We start from the raw sequence: 20,714 nt of genomic DNA, 5'->3' as shown, positions 1-20,714 counted from the left end.
CCTGCCATGTCTGCAGCTGGCAGGGAGGAAGGACTACATCAGCACTGAAAAACATGCTTCCTCTGCTGTATGGGCTCCTTTCAGAGCTCACTGTGGAATGACACCACCACCAAAAGGAGCTGGTGACCCACATGGGTGCTAACTCCCCACAGGTACTACAAACCAGGGGTAGGAGGTAGTAAAATCATGAAGGATGAGAAAATCTTTAGCCTTGAGAGATGAGGAATAGCACGTGGGAGCCAGCTTCACTTGCTGCTGCCACCTGACCAGAGGTGCAGTGGTGACAGCTGTGGTAAGAACAGGCCAAGGAGGCTGGGAAGAGAGCAGACAGACACCCAAGGAGGCAGCAGGTCTGGTGGCTCTGAGAGCTGGGGGGATAAGGAGGGAGTGAAACGCTATAGCTTCACACAAAGAAGATTTTCACTTCTCTGGTGACTTCAAGCAGGCTCAGGAACCAAAGTAGCCACCAAGCATCAACAACAGCCAGCCTAGCATGGACACAATTGCCATCCTCCTGCCGCTGCTGCTCCTGCTGTGGTTGGGTTAATACTCCAATGCTTGTTAGTGGCCAGTGGCAAAAACTAGGCAACACCAGCTGAGGGAAAACAGGTCATGAGCACACCCAGGCAAATCTGCCCAGACATGCTGGTTTAAGTTTTGTGCCAAATGTTCTGAGCTTTAACACATGTTCGCATCTCTTCTTCCTAATAACTTTTCCTTGTGTTTCTCCCCTTCCAGCACTGAATGTGTGATTCAGCCATGCATTAACCTTTGTGTCTGATTCCTGATCTGCTGTTAAAATCTATGTTAATTCCTTTGAATCTCACCATTTTCTCCCCAAGCAAATCCCAAGCAGTTCTGGGATTCCTGTACCCACAGACGCAGTAGGTAGCAAACATGGTCTGCTCTCCAACAGCTCAGGCTGCATGAATGCTCTAATTAACACCTCATCAAACTCAACTGGTGGTTGTGTCTGGAGAAATTCCCTCTTGCACCTGTGCATTCACAAGACACCATTCTTAGCCTCCCGCACAGCAGGTCCCAGCCATCGGAGCAATGCATCCCTGCAGAGCCTGTCCTTACATTGTGTAGTGATCCTGGTCCAGTGTCTAGGACTTGCCAGCCTGCAGTGACTCTGACACACTCTGTGTATCTGAGCCATTGCACTGTGCAGGGTGGTACAAAAGCTCAGGAGCAGTAACTCAGCAGTGCAAGGTGTGCAAACCCCGTGCTGCTGTGTGTCAGGCAGGGCTCTCCTCCCCTCGCCATATCCTACCTCCACTGTCAGGCAGTGCATAGGTTTCACCAGCACAGCTCAGTGTCACCTGCCTAAGGACAGCCTGTGCAGTGGGACTGCATGCACACAGTCCTACATGATGCAAACCTCCAGGTTCCTGACCTGTGCTCATCATCTAAGCTGTTTAGCAGACCCCAGAGAAAGATGGCATCCCAGGTTGAGTCCCACCATGTCCTGAAGGACAGGCCCAAGGACTGGATCAGAACGGCCCTCAAGATGTCCATCTCCCGTCATTGAGACAGAGCCTGGCACACAGCACAGGGCAATGTCCAATTCACGCTGATGCTGCCGTTGTTGCAGGACAAGGTTTAAACATAAAGAATGAGTTTAGCTTGCTTGATTGAGATAACAGTTAAACAATAGACTACAATGTTTGCAACACAGAGCATGAAACAGGAAAATGTAATTTTAGGTAATACTTCAGTATGAGACTCTTCTCTCAGTGTTTCATGATCTCAGATAACTCTAGAGGCTTTCCCCAGAGAACATCTAATGCCTGCTGTTGGAGATCCTTCCTTGGGCCTCTCTGATCTCTCCTCCCCACCAAAACCCACCTCTTCACTTTGTGTAACAGGGCACTGCTTGCCTGACAGACTAATCCACCCATCCTGTCTTCTACTGTGAGGTGTTTCATATCTCCCCTCCAGCCCTATTTAACATTTGAGTCATAATCCTCCACTTGGCATATCCCTTCCTACCTGGTTGACTTCTGCTCTCCATCAGTTTTTCAAAAATAAGAGAAAAACCTTGCCAGTTTCACATCATCAGGACTGTTAACTGCACACAACGTATTTGCTCTGAAGCCTTTGTCCTACTGTGAGCACTACGTAAGACCACTTGTAGTGGTCTAGCAATGCAGACTGCAGACTTGCCATTGAGAGCACCTTCCTAAATTCTTTATCCTCTCTTCTGCCTGCCTACTGTGTGGGGCTCATTCAGATCTGAGGCATGTCCTGGCTGTGACAGCTCCAGGCACTTGCTGAGCCACATCCCATTGAGCTCTCAGGATCACTAACTGAAAGTACTCAAGTGACCTCAGGGAGCTGCTGGGAATAAAGCTCATGCTGTCAAGCAGCTTAGGCACTGAGGTTTGTTTATTTGTCCTTTTGCAACTCCATTTCCTAACACTGCCAATGAGCATTCAGCCTTTTGTCTTTGTGTAATCAGACTTGTTCCTCCTCTTTACGCCCTGCCTAGTAATAATTGGGTCTTTATGTGGAAAGCCAAGCAGCTCTTTTCTCACACAGGACCCCGTGGGTCATGTAGACATGTGCTGCTCACCATGAGTTGCAAACACCAGGATTTAGAGTGCATGACACAAGGTTTCTCCACGGGAGAGAGAAGTCTCTTTAAGCACCTCTGGACCAGTGTCACCCTGGCAGTCAGGGATGGCAGCAGAGAAACAGCATATAGCTTAGAGAGCAGGCATGGCATGCTCCTTACAGCTCTTTCACACCTGCTTGAACGACTGGAGAGTCCCCACCACCCAATCACCAGGACTGTTCAAACCCTAGCTCTTCCCTACCTTCCTTTTCATTCTAGATGGTGTTTCTGCCATCCTCTCCATCAGCTCATACACTACAGCCTTGCTCCCGGGTTGCCGTCAGTCACAGCGCAGCTCCAGCATTGCAGAGCTGCTGGACCACCCTGGCCGTGCAACCTGGCTCTTCCAACCCCTCTTCTCTGGGACCTGGCTGCGGCTCACCAAGGGCAAATGCAACAGTAGAACTTCCCTTTTTCTAAGAGCTTCTTGGCACTCATCCCTGTTTTCCTTACTCAGCCCACTCTTCCCAGCGCTAATGGATTTCCTGCTGATCAAGGCTACTACAACATTTCATAACTCTCCCTTCATTATACTGAACATGATGCACTCATATGGCACTGGTGGCAGCCATGGTGCAGGCACGGGGCCTGCTCCTCCACTTCTGTCAGCAGGGAGGATGCTGGTGTCGCAGCTGGTTCAATCAGCTTTATGGTCTCCCTGTGCTGCTGCAGCAGAGCTGAGAATCTGGCCCTGGCTCCCTCCCCGCCTCGCCAGGGACTGCATCAGTGTGCTGTTTATTGTTTCTGCCAGATCATTCATGCAGATGTTAATGAATACTAGACCCAGCTTTGCTCCCAGCAGAGTCCCTTCCACACCTCCCCCTGCCCAGCCCTCTGCACTGGAGTTTCTGTTTACAGTCCTGCAGGGAATTACCCCTCTGCTGCACGGCCTTTGAGCCTCACAGTCCCCATTCCTCCTGCCAGCAGGCTCCCACACCTCCCTGGTTCCTGTAGCTGTCCAATGTCACCTCCAGGTGTCTGCATCCCTCACTGTCACCATTCCTTCTTCACCTCTGGCCTCCCCAGACTAGAGACATGCCAATTCTCCTAGGAAGGAGCAGAAAGCAGAAAGCAAAAAGCCAGTGAAGAAAGTTGCTACAGGTTCCTCCTCTGCACAGATGGAGAAATCACAGGGAGAAGTCACCAAATAGCAAGAGAGAAGCAATTTGTTCAGAAGGACTCTGAGACAACATCTACACTGATAAGTGGTGCCAGGACCCATCTCCTAGCCCTGCAACTCATGGGCATGCAGGAGCCTGCATCCACACGACTGCATTATCTTCATGTCCCAACATGGTGAGCGCCTCAGTCTGCCTATAATTGGGAAACTCTGGGAATACCTGAGAGAAGTTGGAGGCATCAGCCCAGCCCAAAATCCCACCAGGTACCATGTCCTCAAGCCCCTGGTACTGTGGTGGCTGAGCCACACAGAGCCTCACTGTCCTGGCAGCTGTTGGACATGGGGAAGCCAAGGAGCAAGTCTACCTGCTGCAGGACGAGTTTCTGATCTCTTCATCAAGGCAACATCACTTACCCTTCCAGGAGAGAGATGACGTTCTTTCTGGGCCTCCCAATGTTTGGTCCATAGAGGTTTGCCCTGGAATAAGTGCGGATAAGCTGCAGCAGGCTTCTCAGCTGGACGTAGTCCTTCCCCAGCTGGCTGCCGTTCACCGAGCGGCCGATCAGGGTCCGATAGTTATTGGGCTCTGGGAAAATAAAAATAGACAAGCAAGGCTTGCCAGCTCCGTTCCTTCAGCCGCGCTTCCGGAGACAGACACACAGCTCATGCTGTCGCACAGCTTGAGCTCCACAGAGCTCCTGCAGAGCAGCACAAGGAGCCTCTGCAGAGTGGATGAGGGCGATCGTTTGCTCTTCTGTGCCAGCATCTCCTCCTGTGCCCCTTTTGCTGTGTGCTGGGTGAAGTACCCTGCCTTGGTGTCACGCTCCTGTCCCTGCAGGGTCCCCCACTCACCTGGCACTGCAGCCCCACACAGGTCCATATAGCGGCTGGTCTGGCCAACCCAGCAGCAGGACCAGAAACATTCTATGTGCTTAATATCACCTGATGGAAATGTCCAGTTAAGGGGCTAACATGTGTCAGGTCCATCTAAAAGACAGTGCTGCCTTATAGCAGTGTCCTTTAGATCTCTCTGAAGCTGCACTGGCAAAGCATCTTGGGGTCTGCAAATATGCTCTTCTGAAAGGGAATACCTTTGTGCTACAGTGAGCTCCATTCCCGTGGCTCTGCTGTTCCCACACTCACCATTGCCCAGCTCCCAGGAGATGTTGTACTTCTTGCTGGCACTGTACTTCAGAAGGCTGAGGGCATTGGAGCTGTTCCAGGAGTTGTTGGGATTTCGGCGCAGAGCATTCAGTGCAAAGATCAGGTGAAGGCCAGAGCAGTCAGCAAAGTTATAGAGTTTGTCTAGAGACCTGGCTGGGAAGAAACAAAAAACAGTTTGTAGTTCAAACGAAAGCCAGTTCCAGGAAGGTTCAAATGATCCTGCTGTCCATCAGAGCTTGCTTTCTGTGTAGGATAAAGCAGGGTCAAATGCCATCCCATGACATCTGCAACCGCAGAAACGCACCTGACCTTTGAAACCGGGATAGAATTCCAGGTGTGGGCTCATCTCTTTCCAGCATGAAACTTGGATTCCCTCTACCGCTGTGTCAGAGCTAGGGACTGTGTTACCAGAGACAAGTGGCTTTATAACATCTCTTTTCATCTGCTCTTGGCATGGGAAGTTCACCCTTTCTTGTGCTTATCCTGCCTTGCATCTTTTTCAGAGCAGATCCCTACAGTGCCTGGGGACCAGAGGAGGAAATCACCACTCCAGACTGCCAGACCATGGCCACCTCTCCTATGCCACCACAGCTTGCTCTCTACTCCCACAGCCCCCTGTGCTGTAGCCAAGCCTCAGCAACAATCAAGTAGAGCCTCCAAGGTGTGCACCATGCACCTTGCTAACCTCTGCTCTGCACACAAAGAGAGGAGCTTCGTGCCACCCCTTGAGCTCAGGGAGAGGAGGGCTCCCTGCCTGGTGACAGCGTGGCCAAGCCCTCCTGGGGTCTTTGTGGAATTCATGTCCTGTTTGATGTCTACAAAGCTGATGTCTCCACTGCTCCACTGTGGGCTTGGTGAGCAGTGGGGGACCGGCCAGCAGCAGAAGGAGAAAACAAAGAAAGAGCTGGCCCACTCTTCAGGGAAGAGCACTACTGGGAGAGACAAAACCCTTAATGCTTTTTTTTTGCTTCAATCTTCCCTAAAACACTCAACAGCAATCAAATGCCTGACAAAGCTAATGCCAACATTAGCAGGATACACATTCACACAAAAGAAGATTTGGTGAGAGAGTAATTAGATAACTGCGTGGTTTTCAATCGTCCCTGCCTGTCGAATTGCAACCCAGGACACTCAGTGAGCTTTCTGAAGCAGCCTTGGAGATGCAACTACTTAACTGTGAGAAGACACCAGGGATGGGAAGGTTCCAGGGGGCTGGTGGGGCAGACTGAGGGCTCCGCTTTCAGAAGAGGGGAAGGAGGCACTGGGGAATTAGAATAGGCAAACTGGCTTCAGGTCCCAGAAAAATACTTGGACAAATAACCAAGCTGCTTGTCAGCACTTACAAAATATAAGGAGATGATCAACAGCCACAGGAATGTGTCAAGAACAAATCACACTGAAGCAATCTACTGACAGAAGAGCAGAGCTTGTGGGCAGCAAAGCAGCCATTTAGGTCCTATACCTTGGCTGTTTTTAAGGCTTTGGACATGACTGCACGTAATGTTCTCTTTGGAATGCAAGGTAACCCTGATCTAGCCTGAAGTGTAAAGAGAAACAGGCACACTGAGAGCAGCTACCAGTGATTTGTTGTTAAACTGAAGGGTCAGGCAGCCTGCTCTGGGTCTTTTTACACCTTTCCAGTAAAGAAGGGTATAAAGGAGGAGGGTACATATATCAGACCTGCCATGGCACTAAATGGATAGCATGGCCAAGGAAGCTGAAGGGATGGAGAGAAGGTTCAGGGAATTACTCTAAGCCCAGGGGTGATGCTGTGAGTCTCCCTGTACCTACTCTGCTCGACTGAGGTGCTAGTGAGATGGTGACAGCCAGAAGCTGATCACTCCAGCTGGGATAAGCTGCTCACAGCCTGTACATCTGCATTTATCCTGTTGCTCTTCCTGGACACTGAAAGCTTCAATGAATATGGAGCCAGCTCTGAGGTCTGAAAAGAATAAACTTATTTTAAAAGTCATGTTTTAAGGAGGGTCAAGGAAATCAGCTAACTGAATAGCTAACTAGCAAAGTCATGGAAAGAAGAAAGGAAAAATGTGGAAAAGAAATTCCTAATCCCTTTCACAACCTTTTCCTAAATGCTACTGGTTGTTTGAGTGAAAGTAGCTGAATTAGATTAATCTAATGTATTCATCCCACTGGTTCAGGCACATTAGCTGTTTTTTTTTCTGGATATTTAGTGAATTAGAGACAGATACAGTTACTTAACACTCATTTACTTCAAACCCCCAAGTAGAAAGCTGCACTTGAAATGAGTCTCCTGTAAAGAGGATAAGATAGGGACCTAAATGACAGCATGAAGATAGCAAAAAGGTGTCACCTGCAGTTCCCTTGCTAGAAATGAAACCTTTTCATTGGTGCAAAACAGTCGTACTACAGGAGGGGATTTGATTCATGTTTAGGAGCCTCTGCAGAGGACTGGGAATTGATTTTCCATGCATCCACCGGAGGAAACAAGCCGTCTGTTTATCCGAATGCAGGGCCTGCCACTGTGAAATTATATTTTCCCCATGAGACCTGTTTTGTTTCTGTGCGCCTGGACACAGAGATGCCACGTGTATTTCATGTTCTGACATCACTTTCCAAGCTGGAAACCTCAGCAATCAGGAGAGAGAGCTGGGAGAAATGCACAGATGTTTGGGGGTTGCTCCTGCACATTTCCAGTGGTCTCCCAGAACACAAACTCACCTGCAGACTGCAATGAAGCCACAAAGAGCAGAAAACTACCAATAAACCTCTCTCTATACCAAACTAGGTTGTTAATATGGGCACTCTTGGAATCAAGACTATCAGGTATCAAGTCAGCTTATCTTCTTCATCCTTAGCAGCTGTGTTGGGATAGCATGAACTTGGAATCACCATTCTCTCCAATGACTCCAGCAGAGCCTTGACGAGCAGTCTGCACAAGACAGCCGTTAGTGGTTAAAGGGTATGTCTGACCCCTTTTGAGATGAACACCTTAAACTAGACATCCCTGCTGCAGACAGCTGCAGTAAGGTAAGTAGTGTCATGGGTGTCTAAAGCACAAAAAGAAACATATTTAGAAGACCTCGAGTGACATCCAGCCCTCCATGAGTACAAACAGGGCCAAAAGAGAGTACTATAAATACTTTACTGCCATGGCTGGGGATGGCCACATTATTTCTGAGTAATGAGAACATGAAGAAACACAGTATTATTAACAGTTGGCCAGCCCTCACTTTGAATTCCAGATAATTGCACTGCTTTTTCTTCATCAAACACAGAAAATCTTGCCAGAATTTAACCTTTCCCCAGCTAACAGATCATTAGGCAAGGCTTTCACAAAGCATTTCAATAGAAAAAGCCATTGTCATACCAGAATGAATCTTAATAGAGCAGAACTGGATTTATAAGATGCTCTCCCTGCCCCTTCACCCCCTCTGCCTGCACAGGCTCAGCACACACGAGCCACTGAGCTAAGGGCAAAGGAATAAAGAGGATAAAAATAAACATAATAATTAAAAAAAGTTCAAGGATGCCAAGAGTCAGCTTCTGCCACTCACTGATGCTCACAACTGATACATAATTGGAGTGAGGCTAACCGAGGCAGCAAAGCTACGTGCTCTGTTCCTTGCACCCAGAGCATTGCTTGCTGGCAAGTTTCAGTGGGGATGGATGCCTGCCTCATTGGGTTTGGGACTAACAGCAGCCAGCAGACAGAGACAAAGGCCCCAAAGCCTGGCACAAAAGAGAAATCAGAAGATATTTGGGCTTTCTCAACCTTCTACTTCTGCAGTTGTAGAGGTTTGAATGCATCTGGGAAGTGAATACTGCCCAGTGATGCATAGCTGGGTAGCCGCCAGTGAAGATCTGCTCTCAGTCCTGCCCTCAGCTGAAGCTCTGCTCAGGGATTACAGGTTTTGGCTGTTTGCATGGATCCCTCGCCCTCCCCAGAGAGAGGCAAATAATATCAAAACACAAGAGAAGATGTCTGTGAGGCCACAAACGGTGGTGTTGTTCATGGGACAAGTATGGCTTTTGGGATTCTTTCCCACTTTTCTCCTTTTCAGATTTTAAAGTTCTCTAAAAGATGGATGGCACTTAACTCTGTGGCATGCCAGCACAAAATGTGAGGCACATTAAAACATCTCTGGCAGTTTAAAATAATTGGAAAGACTTCCCAGTTGTAATTACCGACTTAAGCATTATGCTAGAGACTTTATAAAGAGCAGAGTACTGACTGCCATTTGGTGAGAGGGACAGCTCAATAATCTCTGGGTTTGAAAGTCTTCCATGTTTTTTATTCTGCTTCAGGAATTTTGCTTTGGCAGGATTTAGCACAGAGAGTGGAAATGCATGTGCACACTGAGACAGCGGCTGATGAAGGATGGCGGGGCATGGCACGGCGTGCCAGCGGCTTTCGTAACTCTGGGAAGTCAACCAGAAGGACAGGAAAGAAGAGCCTGTTCTCCCTCTATCCCCACTATTCACCACGTCCATCTCTCGCACGTACAGTGCATACCAGCACTGAGGAGGATGGGGTGAGAGCTGAGCGGGCAGCACACACCACACTCCCCAAATTCGCAGGGTAGCTGAGAGACCAAGCAAATGCACAACAGACGAACCCTTCTGTGGATAAAGCAAAGAAATGCAGTTCTAGAAATAACAATTTCAACTGATCATTGCTATTGCTTGACTGCATTCCCCATAAATTCTAAGCAATGCCTGGAGCATCCCTGTGAACAGCTCCTCGTGCCAGCACCAAAGCCAGCAGCATCCCCTGCCCCTTGAACACCCCACGGGAGACAGCAGAGGGAAGGGGTTGGGAAAGACCTGGCAAAGAGCAAAGAGAAGCCCAAAGAGAGCTTGAAAAGGAGGAGGTAGAAAGTACAGAGTGTTCAGACAAGAGGTGAATAAGATGGCTTGTGGGAGCAATGTATGGAAAAAGAAGGGTATTCCCACTTATAGAAGAACAAGTAGGTACATGGAAAACTTATTTACAAATTGCCACCATAGTCAGCTGAATCCCATTTGCACTGGCTCTCTTGGGCTGAAAATCCTCATAAAACCACATGTGTGTGGCAAGGATTTAATGTTTTCTTAGCAAATAATATGAATCAGAAGATATGCAACAGGCAATCAGAGTAATTCCAGACCCATGGGACAGGTCTGCAAAACTGGTTTGGAATCTTCACATGGATTCCATCCCCAGTCACGGTAGGGTTTCAGACAGGGAAACCAGACCCCCACACTCCATAACTTGTGCATTTAGAGCACCAAAGAGTGGCCTTCATCATCACTGCAAGCTCAGAAGAAAAGCAGGACCCCAACACTGTCCGTATGCACCATAATATCCAGCTTGATCCACTGGATCATAGGAAGATTTTCCTATTCTATCTACATGTTAAGCCGTTCCTTCAGAGTTGCTGCTTAATGAGAATTTTAAAGATTTTGATGATACCACGAAACCCACACAGTTGCTGGGAATTGCATTCTAATGATGACCATCCCAGCTGGGAAGCTGTTTGGTTTTAATTCAGTCTTCTGAAGCATTTTGCTATGCAGTAAAACCACACAGTGCAAAGATGCTGAAGAATTCCCAGGCCAAATTGCTGGCAGGAGGGAAAAGTTTGCTCGCCTCAGGCACACATTTCACCTGAAATGCTCCCTCTACCTGGTCAGGCTTCCGATTTCTCCCTGAGAGGATGGAGGTGTGCAGAACTATCCCTTGCTCTCATTTACCTCCCAGGCTTCCTTGTGGTTCCAAGGGCTAGCAAAGCCTGGGGGTGTGCTGCATCAGGAAAGTGCTTCCCAAGGCAAAGTGCAGCGTTGGAGGTCTGCTCTGAGTGACAAGAAGTGCTTTGGCAGAGCCTAACAGTGCTATAGAAAAGGGATCTAGTTTAATCCCATCTGAAGAATACCTGAAAGATGGAGGAACTGACTTTAATACTGCCAGCCAGTAAAGAAACACTGTGCACTGTGTGTTAATGAGAACCTGGATTTTATATCCAGCTGGATGACAGATGGGGGATCTGGGGCTATTCCCCTTGGAGTATCGAGGGGGCCTTGTTCCAAGGGAATTGTTGTCATCATCCCTGGTCTTTAAACAGCTGAACATCGACCCTCGATATTCATTCAAGTCTTTAACTAGACTTTTCATTTCACTGCCAATGCAGAGGTGATTATGCTGACCACGTGAGCTAGGTTTAGTCCTTAACACCACCATACAGAAATAGCAGTCTGGGGGCTTGGTGTCAATCTCTTGCCAATAAGGAGCTTGGCCAGCAGCCATGGATTGTAGGCTGAGTTCCCAGCTGGCATATAACTTGGAAGACAACCATGAGGTCTGGGTTCAATATCCAATTGCTAAGGAGTCTGGCTGACAGCCTCATTTTGTGGAATGAATCCCAAATTAATATAATGCTTTTGATACCAGACAAGGGGCATGGCCCACTTCCAAATGCTGTAAGGGCTCAGATAAAAGCCATAGGCATTGGATTCAGTGTGTAAATGGCATTGAGGTCGGATAACAGTCAGGATTGGGCTTAATCCTCAGATGGTGAGAAAAAGGAATGAGCCCTGAGCTCTGTCTTCATGCAAAAAAAGGAGTTCAAATGAGCAGAATGGCTCTGTTTTCAATCCTCGCGTGGTTGAGAGCTCACAGGACAGTAATGGTTTCTAGGAACAAGTGTAAATTGCCATAGAGCTTCAGAAGAGATGTGGGATCTGGGTTCAATCTCCAATTGCTGTAAAGCTCAGATAATGGCCAGAGGGGAGATTTCCAAACCCTCTGTTCCAGCCGGGAAGGAACTAAGATCACATTACCACTAAGAAAGTGGTTTTCTTCTGCTGCATAACTTAAGACATTTTCTCTTTTGGATCAGGATGAATCCAGCATCTTCTGAAGTTTCAGAGAGAAATGGAAGTGAATGGGGAGAGAGACGCCAGCTTGAACAGTGCAAGAGAAAATAAGACCATGAGCACCACCTGCTCTTATGCACCTTTTTGACCACCCCGCATCACTGGCCTTGAGACATGGAAACTGCTCCAGAGAAAACATGGGTACAGTTCATCAGCATCCTCATGCTCCACAGTGCCTGCACCACTGGGCATCCTTGGGGCTTCTTCATGAGGCAGCTCATTCCAGGAAGAGACAGTGATAACCTGAGTTGCAGTTACTGGCACCACTTGTAGAAGGGACTGGTGTGAAAGAGCGAGTGCAGCAATAACTCATTCCTGCTCTCATAGCTCACTTGTGGAGTAGTCTGCTGACACAGCTAGTCCCACTTTGGGTAAAAGATTGCAAATAAAATGTGTATAAAATGCTCGACTTCTTCTGCAAGTGGGCATTTAAAGTTGATTTGTTACATAGAAACCCTTCCTGGACGAGGTTTTATCGAAAGCGATAATTTGATAAACCAGCACTATCTCCCTTCCCTTGAGGAAGTTCTTTAAAATCTAATTCTGGCTGCTGGGACTCTCAGCTTTACCTGTAAAGTCTGAATAGGATGGACCACAGAGGACAGGGCCTGGCTGCTGTGAGCGCTGCTATAACTAGCTGTGGTTTGTGGCTAGCCAAACCCTTGAGCAGTAACTGCAGGCTTGGGGTAAACCCCCCCAGAACACCCTCTCAGGGCAACAGCTACCCATTCCTAATGACCAGGGGTGCTGAAGACAAGCCCTGTCAGCACAATCCCTTCCAAAGGCAATGGGCACAGCCCAGCATTTTCCTCTTTACCCCATGCAAAGCTACAGTGCTGGGGACAGGTTACAACCCATACCACAGGCTGCCTTCCTCCAGGCCTTACCTATGCACGTGGGAAGAGCAAACCCACCAGGCTTGGGAACACGGCTGCAGATAGAACCCAGCTCCACTGCCAGACCATTTGCTGACAGAATGACTGTTTTATATGGCTATAAGAGCAGCTATAAGTGCAGCTGTCTGAAAAGCAACAAAATCTATGATGTGTGTTTCTAAATCCAGTGACAGCTGGCAGTGCTGGGCTGCAGCTCATTCCTTCTTTTACACAGTTTAGCTAAAACACTTCTCTGTGATCGCCCCAATTTATCAACAAACAGCAGTTTCTGGAACAATTTAAAAGCATTCCCAAATAGGTAAGAAGTGGTCTGCTCTTCAAGCACTCAGCGATTTGTGAGCTCCCAAATAAGCAGGCAGCTGGAGATGGATGGGGATGGCTAACAGGAGGACCAAAAGCCCTCCCCAGCTGCCTCACAGAGAGAATGGGGCTGTGGATCACATCAGAATGCGGGGCTTTGAGGCAGGTGTACCTGGGCAGCTGCAGAACATTACCCATGGGTGGGGGGAATGGTGCTTCTTATGCCTTAAAGCTGGTTTGAGGCATAAATGTGAGGCACTTCTGTGCTGCCAGTGAGGAGAGGTGATCTAGTTCCTGTACAGTGCTGCTCCCCAGCCAAGGAAGCCACATGGAAGGGGGATCTCCTCCTGCGACTGAGTCTCACCTCACAGGACTGGCAAAACCCATGCAGCCCAAACCCACACAGGCATGTACAAGATAATGCTGTAGTTTCATGTAGAGCCGTACACTGTAATGCAAGGCAGAGGGAGAAGGCACAAGGGCAGATGCCATACCTATCCCCATATTCATCTCCTCCTGTGGGGAAGATGACAGCAGCCAAAACAGGGGCTCACTCCCACTTGCTGCTTGGGCAAGCTGCATCCATCTTTCAAGGTACCACAGCTGCAAGGCAAAGGTTTCCTTTATAAATTGTCTAGACTGTGCCGTAAGTGCTAACACTGCAGCAAGAGGATGGATATTTTCAGTGCTTTCCTGCAAAAAGTAAGCTGGGCAGCATGTGCTAAGTAGCATCCTGTGCATATGCTGCGTGGCTAAACTGGAGTGAAAGATGTATGGGTATGAAGCATGTTTTTAACATGCTCATTTAATCTCAGTAAAATGCTTAACCCAGGTAAGCTGTGTATCTAACCCACTGATTCCCTTCAGCCCCATACTCTGGTTTTGCTGCCTGAACTTCTGTCATGTGGCAGACACAGCTCGACTCAGAAGAGCCTCCTGCAGGGATGCGAGCCAGACCCACCCAACAGCTCCCCGAGGAGCTGCGAAAGGCGCAGCGCCTTGTACCGAACCTGAAATACCACATCGGGAACAAATTCAAACTGAGGAGTTCTGTGTTGCCAAACCCCAACATTCAGAAATCATGAGTCAAACACCCCAAAATCATGGGACTGGTTCAATAAACCCGGGTTTAACATAATTTTCATTGCCTGGTGTTTTCAAAAATTTTGGGTGCCTTTATAGGACATTTCTAAGCTCCTCTATTGCCATGAGAACGAAAATCTGGCTTGTTTTTATTTTTCCTTCTAATTGAGGTTGATGTGCAGCAAAACAACTGTTTTATTTTACAAGTTGTTTGGGTTGGCCTTGCTTCCCTATGGGTGGGGGCTGCAGAGATGGTAGGGGCAATGCCTGACGCTCTTCGCCTGTTTGCGCTGCAAGAGATGCTCTATCATTAAGCAAGGATCTGCCCATCTCCTTCTACAATCCCTAGCTATTTTGGGGGAATAAACCCAGAATGCGCAGAAATCAGGTGCTTCCTTTTACACATCTGAGTCAACGTTTCCTATTGTGCAAAGAGGCGCAGTCATGGCGCAGCGCTGAAAACCGCTGATCCCAATCCTGGCCCATCCTCTTCTGCTTGCTGACCCCATTCTCGCCATCGGCCGTCCTTGGCTGTTCCCACTCGGAGCAGCTGATTTCCCTGGGAGGAAGAGGGAGTGACTGGGGCTCTTTGCACACTTTGTGAGCTGGGCATCTGGTATTTTTCAAAACTCTGAGATATTTTAACTGAAAACTGTCCTAAAAAAAAAAAAAAGAAAGAAAGAAAATCCAACAGAACCTAACCAAAAAACAATGCATAAAACCGGAAATGTTTCAATCTGAAATCCTTAATTAAAACCACACTCTTTAGTACATAAAGAAGGAAGTTAAAACAGAAATGTACTTTTGCACATTACAGACAGCATTATAATAAACACAAAGCGCTGCCAAGAAAGAGGCATTTTCAAGGCTAAAGTAGATACCTCCAGCTGCACTCAAATAATGTCAGTGGGCTTGTCCGCATCACCGAGTATCATTGCATCTGAACATGATAGCAAACGACCAAGCTAGGTTGATGAGAAAGACGGCAATTCCTGGTGCAGACCACTAGCACTTCAGCAAGGACCACAACCCACTGGGGTCTGTGAACTCTGCTGACTTCCCAAAGATCCCAGTCCCTAATCTGTAAAGCATTTGAAGGAGCTGGCCCTGGCTCTTCCTGCTCCTCTGGGCTTGCAGATATGGCTCAGCTGGAGGGACCCGGTTTGGCAGGAGCTCTCTCCTGTTAATCTTTGGGGGAATCTTGTACCAAAGCACACAGGGTGGAGTCTGAACCTGATTTTGGAGGCACAGATGAATGGCTGGAAAAAGCCAGAGTCATTACCCTAACGTCCCACACCATACAGCCTGGGACACGCAGAAGGAATGCAGGAGTCAAACCCAGTCCCTCAGCAAAGCAGAGCAGAGCTGATCTTTTGCAAAGGTATTCACTGCCAGCTTAAAATTTTCTACAAGTATGGAAATTTAGCCTATCCCCATGTGAAATTTTGCTGTTAACATCTGTGGTCAAAATAGGCACCTGCTTCTCTTCCAAACTTACCTATTTTGTCCTTCTAGTAATTGGATCTTGCTATCCCCCTGCCTGCTAGGTTTATGTTTCTTGTGGATAGCTCATGGTTAAGACGATGCCTCCTCTAAATACACTTTCATTAAGCAATTTGTTGCAGGTCTTCAGATTCTTTCAGACGTTAAAAGTTTCTAATCAGTTATGCAGCTCTTTGCTGTCGTGTAAGTCTTACCAAGTGATGTCAACAAGCTACTGCTACACGTGACATTTAGAATCTCATGAAACAGTACTGATGTGCTGAGGGAGGACAGGTCTGCTCAGACTCCTGCTCCTCTGCACCAGCCCAGAGCCGTGCATGTGTGTCTGCTGCTCACTGCCCAGGCAAGATGGTATTCTGGAGAGAGAGGATGCTGGAAAAGGCAGCATCTGATTGAAGACTGTTAGTACCTCTCCAACCTAGAGAGGTCTGGAAACCAGGTCTGAAGGGAAACGCTGACAAAAGCTTGTGAGTGCCCTAACACCAACTGAATATGGCTACAGAAAAGGAAACTGCAGCAGGCTCAGAGAAAAATTGAGTGAGAATAACAGGGCAACCTTCTGATCATATTATATGTCTGCACAGAAATGCTGGGAGAACAAACAAGACTGCTTTAAAGCCTCATATACAACTACAGCATTTAGCCTTACATATGCTTCATGGGAGACATGGTTGGAGGGGAATACTGATATGAGAAGATGTAACTTGTTTAGGAAACAGAAGAAGGACATAGGAAGGGGGGGGGTTTGTATGAAGAATACTTTTGGGCTCAAGAGGAGGTGGGAAACAGACTGTGCCTGTCCCCAGGGACAGAGAAAGATACAAGTAGCCCAGGAGATGGCCCATAGAGGTACTGCAGAAGTAGGACATGGACAATGCCTTTTTAAACGTCTGGCTAAAGCAGCCAAATGCTTTGAGTTGGTAGGAACAGGTAATCTTAATTGCCCTGGCATCTGATAAAGACTGTGGGGGACAGGTCCCAGACACACCAAGCTGCTGGAATGCATGGGGAGAAGTTGCTCTGGAGAAAGAAGGGAGAGTAGCACAGGAGGGGATGTTTATTACTTGGATGTTATTGATACAGAAAGTTGATTAATAGTCCAAAACTGGAAGTAAATGAGTGCAAGTGATTACAAAACCATAAAGTTCAGCAATTTAAGGCAGTGAAGGAACATGAACAGCAGATTAAAGAGCATGTCTTTCACAAAAAACAAATTCGAACAAATTCAGGGCACAGGTCAAGAGGATCTCTGGGGAAAGGAGTTTAAGACAGCATTTCCCAACCAGTGAGACATGGAGAGGCAACAGCTGTGCTGTGGGTCCAGGGGAGAGAGCAGCAGAAAGAACAGCAGGAAAATACACTATAAATACATACACAAATAAGAAGAAGAAAGAGGAAAATACCAGTCTGTAACTCAGAGCAGAAGAGTAAACAACGTACTGACATAGACACAGCTCTTTGCTTCAGTTTTCATAGAAACAATTAACTGTGACATGGCTGTTAATTATATTCATTGTAAGTGTGAAACAGAAGGAGATCTGAAGAGGAAAGGAACAGAAGAATGATCACTTGAGATATCTAAACCACGAAAGTACTTGGTTATCACTCTGAAATCTATCAGATTGTTTTGTCAGATACAGAAGATCCATATGTATTCAATAAATCCTTTTTCCTGCATTTTCACCCAGAATTTTGCCATTATCAACAGAGCCTGTTGCAATGATACTGCACTTTGCTGAAACGGTTTTACTGCTGATATATTGGAAGTATACTTAACTTTTACACCCCTGGACACAGACACATCCCTGATACCCTCAGCTTCCCTTTACTGCTTGCCAGCATTTCAGGGGAACACATCTCCTCCAGCTTTACTGCAATGGAGACATTGTCTTTCTTTATCCTTTTAAACTGAGCTGTGCAGAAGAAGTGTGACTTCTTGAGCAGTAAGCACCCAAAGTGGTGGCACTCTATAGGAGCTCTGTACTTCTATCTTTTGGAGAACAACCCAAAGCCACTCCAGCCTGGAGACCAGTGGTGCAGATATATAGGCTTAGATGGGATGGATGTTAAGTTTCACAACAGTTAACTCTGCAGCCACAGCAGCCAGCACAACTCCTCCAAATTAGGACATCCTTGGTCAGTGTGGAGATTGAGAAGGGTAATCACACAGCCTGCCAGGACAGTAGCTCTAAATGTCATCCATTAATTGTATCATGCCTAGAGGTAGCTCTCAAAAACGCAGGGAGCCACGTAGGCAGAAGAGGCAGATGAGAACACAACTCACTTGTGGTATGTGGGATTCAGCTAAACATACAGCAAAAAGCTCTGCCATGAGCTACTCCAACCTATGAATGGATTTAGATGTCAGATGTCAGCTCTTTTCTGGAGAGACCCTCTGTGTGGTTTTTAATACATCTGTGTACCCAATTGCTGGGTGACCTACAGCACTGCCCTCCCTCCTTCTCCCCTCTTACTACTGGAACACAAATCCTTCAACTGAAAATACATCATATTCTGGAGCTAGAGAGCTGCATTAAAATTGAGTATATGAGGTGCTGGATTAAGCTAATGGTGTCATTGGCTTGCCTTCTGGGAGAGGGATCTGAGATTTTTACAATGTACTTGTCAGCTTTTTAAACTTACTTGGCTAAACAAATAACCACCGTTAAGCCTCTGAAAGGGATTCTGCCCCCAGCCAGAGGATCAGCCTTCTGAGACAATTCTTGAGGATAAAGGTTGATCTAAAGAAGCACAATTTTTTGGGGTTTAACTGAATAAATTTCACTGGTTAAGTAAACGGTTTCCTTTCTGGATACGGCACAATCTCCACTGAAAAATAAATTCATGGAAAATATTAAAACTTATTAAAATAAATCCCCCCAAAACTGCTTGGCAGTCTCTAATTAAATAATTCCACATAAGAATCCCATGCCCTCAGATTGTATATGGGATATGCCCACTGGCTCCCACCTTCCGTAAATGGGAACCATGTGGGCAGCATTAGAAGAGGGAAGTGCAAGAAAAGGTGAGCTGAGTGAAAGGCAGATGAACACATCATGGCATGCTGGGGAAGATTAAAGTGAGACAAAAAAAGTAAGGCTGAAAGCTTTTGACAGCAGAGAACAAGAAAGTTTCCGTATCTGAGAAAGGTTATGGGATCACTCTAAGCAGGAAGGAAGGTGTTAGCAGTTGGAAGAAAAGACTCGGTCTTGTCCTGGGAGGATATGCTTCAAAAGCATTTACTTTGCAGCTTAGCAATGACCTTGCTCCATTTATTGCTGCAGGCTGTGGATGTTGGAAGCCTGATCCCACAAAATGAGGTCGGTTGCGCATTACTGTACAGCTGATAAACGTTACACTTAAAGAATTCAGAAATGTACTTATGCTCTGAGCACTCAGAAATGACACAACAGATTCTCACTTAGATTTCAGGTCATCTCCTCAGGCCCTCAGTCTGAAACTTGAACATAAGGAATTCCCATTTTAAGAGAGATGATAGGATAAAATTATAAATACCCAAATCAGGTGTGCCACCACCAAGACAGGTTTCCACATGCTCTTGTATTATATCAGCACCATGGGGATAAGCAGGGTGAGAAGCTGGACACCAGGAGGACAATTGAGGTGTCAGAAACACCTCCTGGAGAGAAAACAGAGAGAGATGAAGGGTACCCAGGATGAAGGCAGTAGTGGCAGCAACCTCCAGCAGCACCAACCAGACTTGGCTGTGATGCAACACAACAGCTCTGATCACAAACACTGATGGTGATGAATAAGTAGATACCTACAGCTATTTAGGAAGGAATGTGGCATATTTTGTGTGCACGTGTGTAGAAATGGATGGCTACATCTTTCTAGAGCACTTCTGGCCATGCAGTCAAGAAGTCGTACATGCAGCACTTGTGTTAAAAGAGGTGGCAGCAGCAGGGAGATGTTTATTAAACTGATTTTTGGGCCCTAGTTGATCATAATTTCTGTTGAACTCTACTGGCACCCCAGAGCACACAAGTCCTGGCACAACAAACACAGCATAAGTCAGTAACTATGAGAGGGGTCTGGAAAATCTCATTAGTTTACTGATGGCTCTTCACCCAACTACGATCTAATCACCACAAGGCCTTAGCAGAAGGGAAAAGCAGCCCACACGGTGCCCTGGAGGAGTTTTGGCAATGCTGCTGATAACCGTGCTCCAGGAAGGCATTGGCTGGAGCACTGCACTGAGCACTGGCTTCTAATCAGTGTGTTTCCTGCATATCCCTTTCCTTGACACAAGAGGTGCTGCAAGTCCTATCAGTGATGATTTCCCACTTCTTGAAGGATGGAGAGCTGCAAAATTTCCTTAGCCTCCAATGGCTCCTTCCCAAGGACAGACTTGCTAGGAGGTGCAAGCTATTGGCAGCTGGAGGGCTCAGGGGAGCTGTTGACCGTGTTTAGGCCACAATCCAGAAGACTTGATTTCATCCAGTGTAAGTGGAGCTGGTTTATTTATTCTAATGGTCTGATGGTGAGGGAGGAGTGGTCCCTGGCTGCCCGCGACAGGCACAGCCCTGTTCCAAAATGGGGTCCAACACACAGCCCTGCTCCAGAAAACACTACTCACATGGAAGAGGGTCCCACCCTCACATGCCACCTGGAGGCAAGGTTTCATCGGATCCATGCTGAAGAGATGTTTATTCTTCTCTTAGACCTGTTGTCTGACCCTGTACCTCCTTCCCAGTCAGATGAGCCATTTTCATTGCTCTAAGTTGTGCTGGAGGACTGTTTGAGCCTTCCATCTCCAGCAATGTAAAAGAGGAGATGCCTGGAGAAGGGCACAAGAGGGGCAACCACACCATGACACCTTCCAGTGTACACTCCTGGCCTCCAGGAATCAGTGACACTGAGCAACAAGCACAAAAGGCATGAGGCATATTACTTCCCAAATAAAAGCAATAACAAAGGCCAATAAATAATCATAGCCCCAAGCACTTCACATGCACCACGACTATGATGAAACTCAACTCAGGAGTAACCTGCTGTCCCATCTAAAGGTCTGAGAGCAAGATGTCCTAGTTCACACAAAAGAGCTGAGCCCTCAGAACAGACTCATGCCAAATTATAAATAAAGATCCAAGAAGACTTGACATAAATACTG

At 47.2% G+C, this 20,714-nt stretch overlaps 1 protein-coding gene across 4 annotated transcripts in view; it reads right to left on the bottom strand.

The window, feature by feature from the left end:
• HPSE2 (heparanase 2 (inactive)) overlaps window positions 1-20,714 on the bottom strand; it is a 108,811-nt gene that overhangs the window by 32,448 nt on the left and 55,649 nt on the right. For 3 of the 4 annotated variants that reach the window (XM_031044634.2, XM_031044635.2, XM_005144072.3), the window contains 2 exons: window positions 4,884-5,057; window positions 4,155-4,326 (listed from right to left, as the gene is read on the bottom strand). In XM_031044634.2, the coding sequence (XP_030900494.1) occupies window positions 4,155-4,326; window positions 4,884-5,057 (346 nt within the window). The remainder of the gene's footprint in view (window positions 1-4,154; window positions 4,327-4,883; window positions 5,058-20,714) is intronic. The other variant, XM_034061670.1, reaches the window with a different exon arrangement.

Source organism: Melopsittacus undulatus, chromosome 4 (genome assembly GCF_012275295.1).
Source record: "Melopsittacus undulatus isolate bMelUnd1 chromosome 4, bMelUnd1.mat.Z, whole genome shotgun sequence".
NCBI lineage: Eukaryota > Metazoa > Chordata > Aves > Psittaciformes > Psittaculidae > Melopsittacus > Melopsittacus undulatus.
The sequence above is the reverse complement of the archived record's forward strand: the minus strand, read 5'-3'. Positions and strand labels throughout refer to the sequence as shown.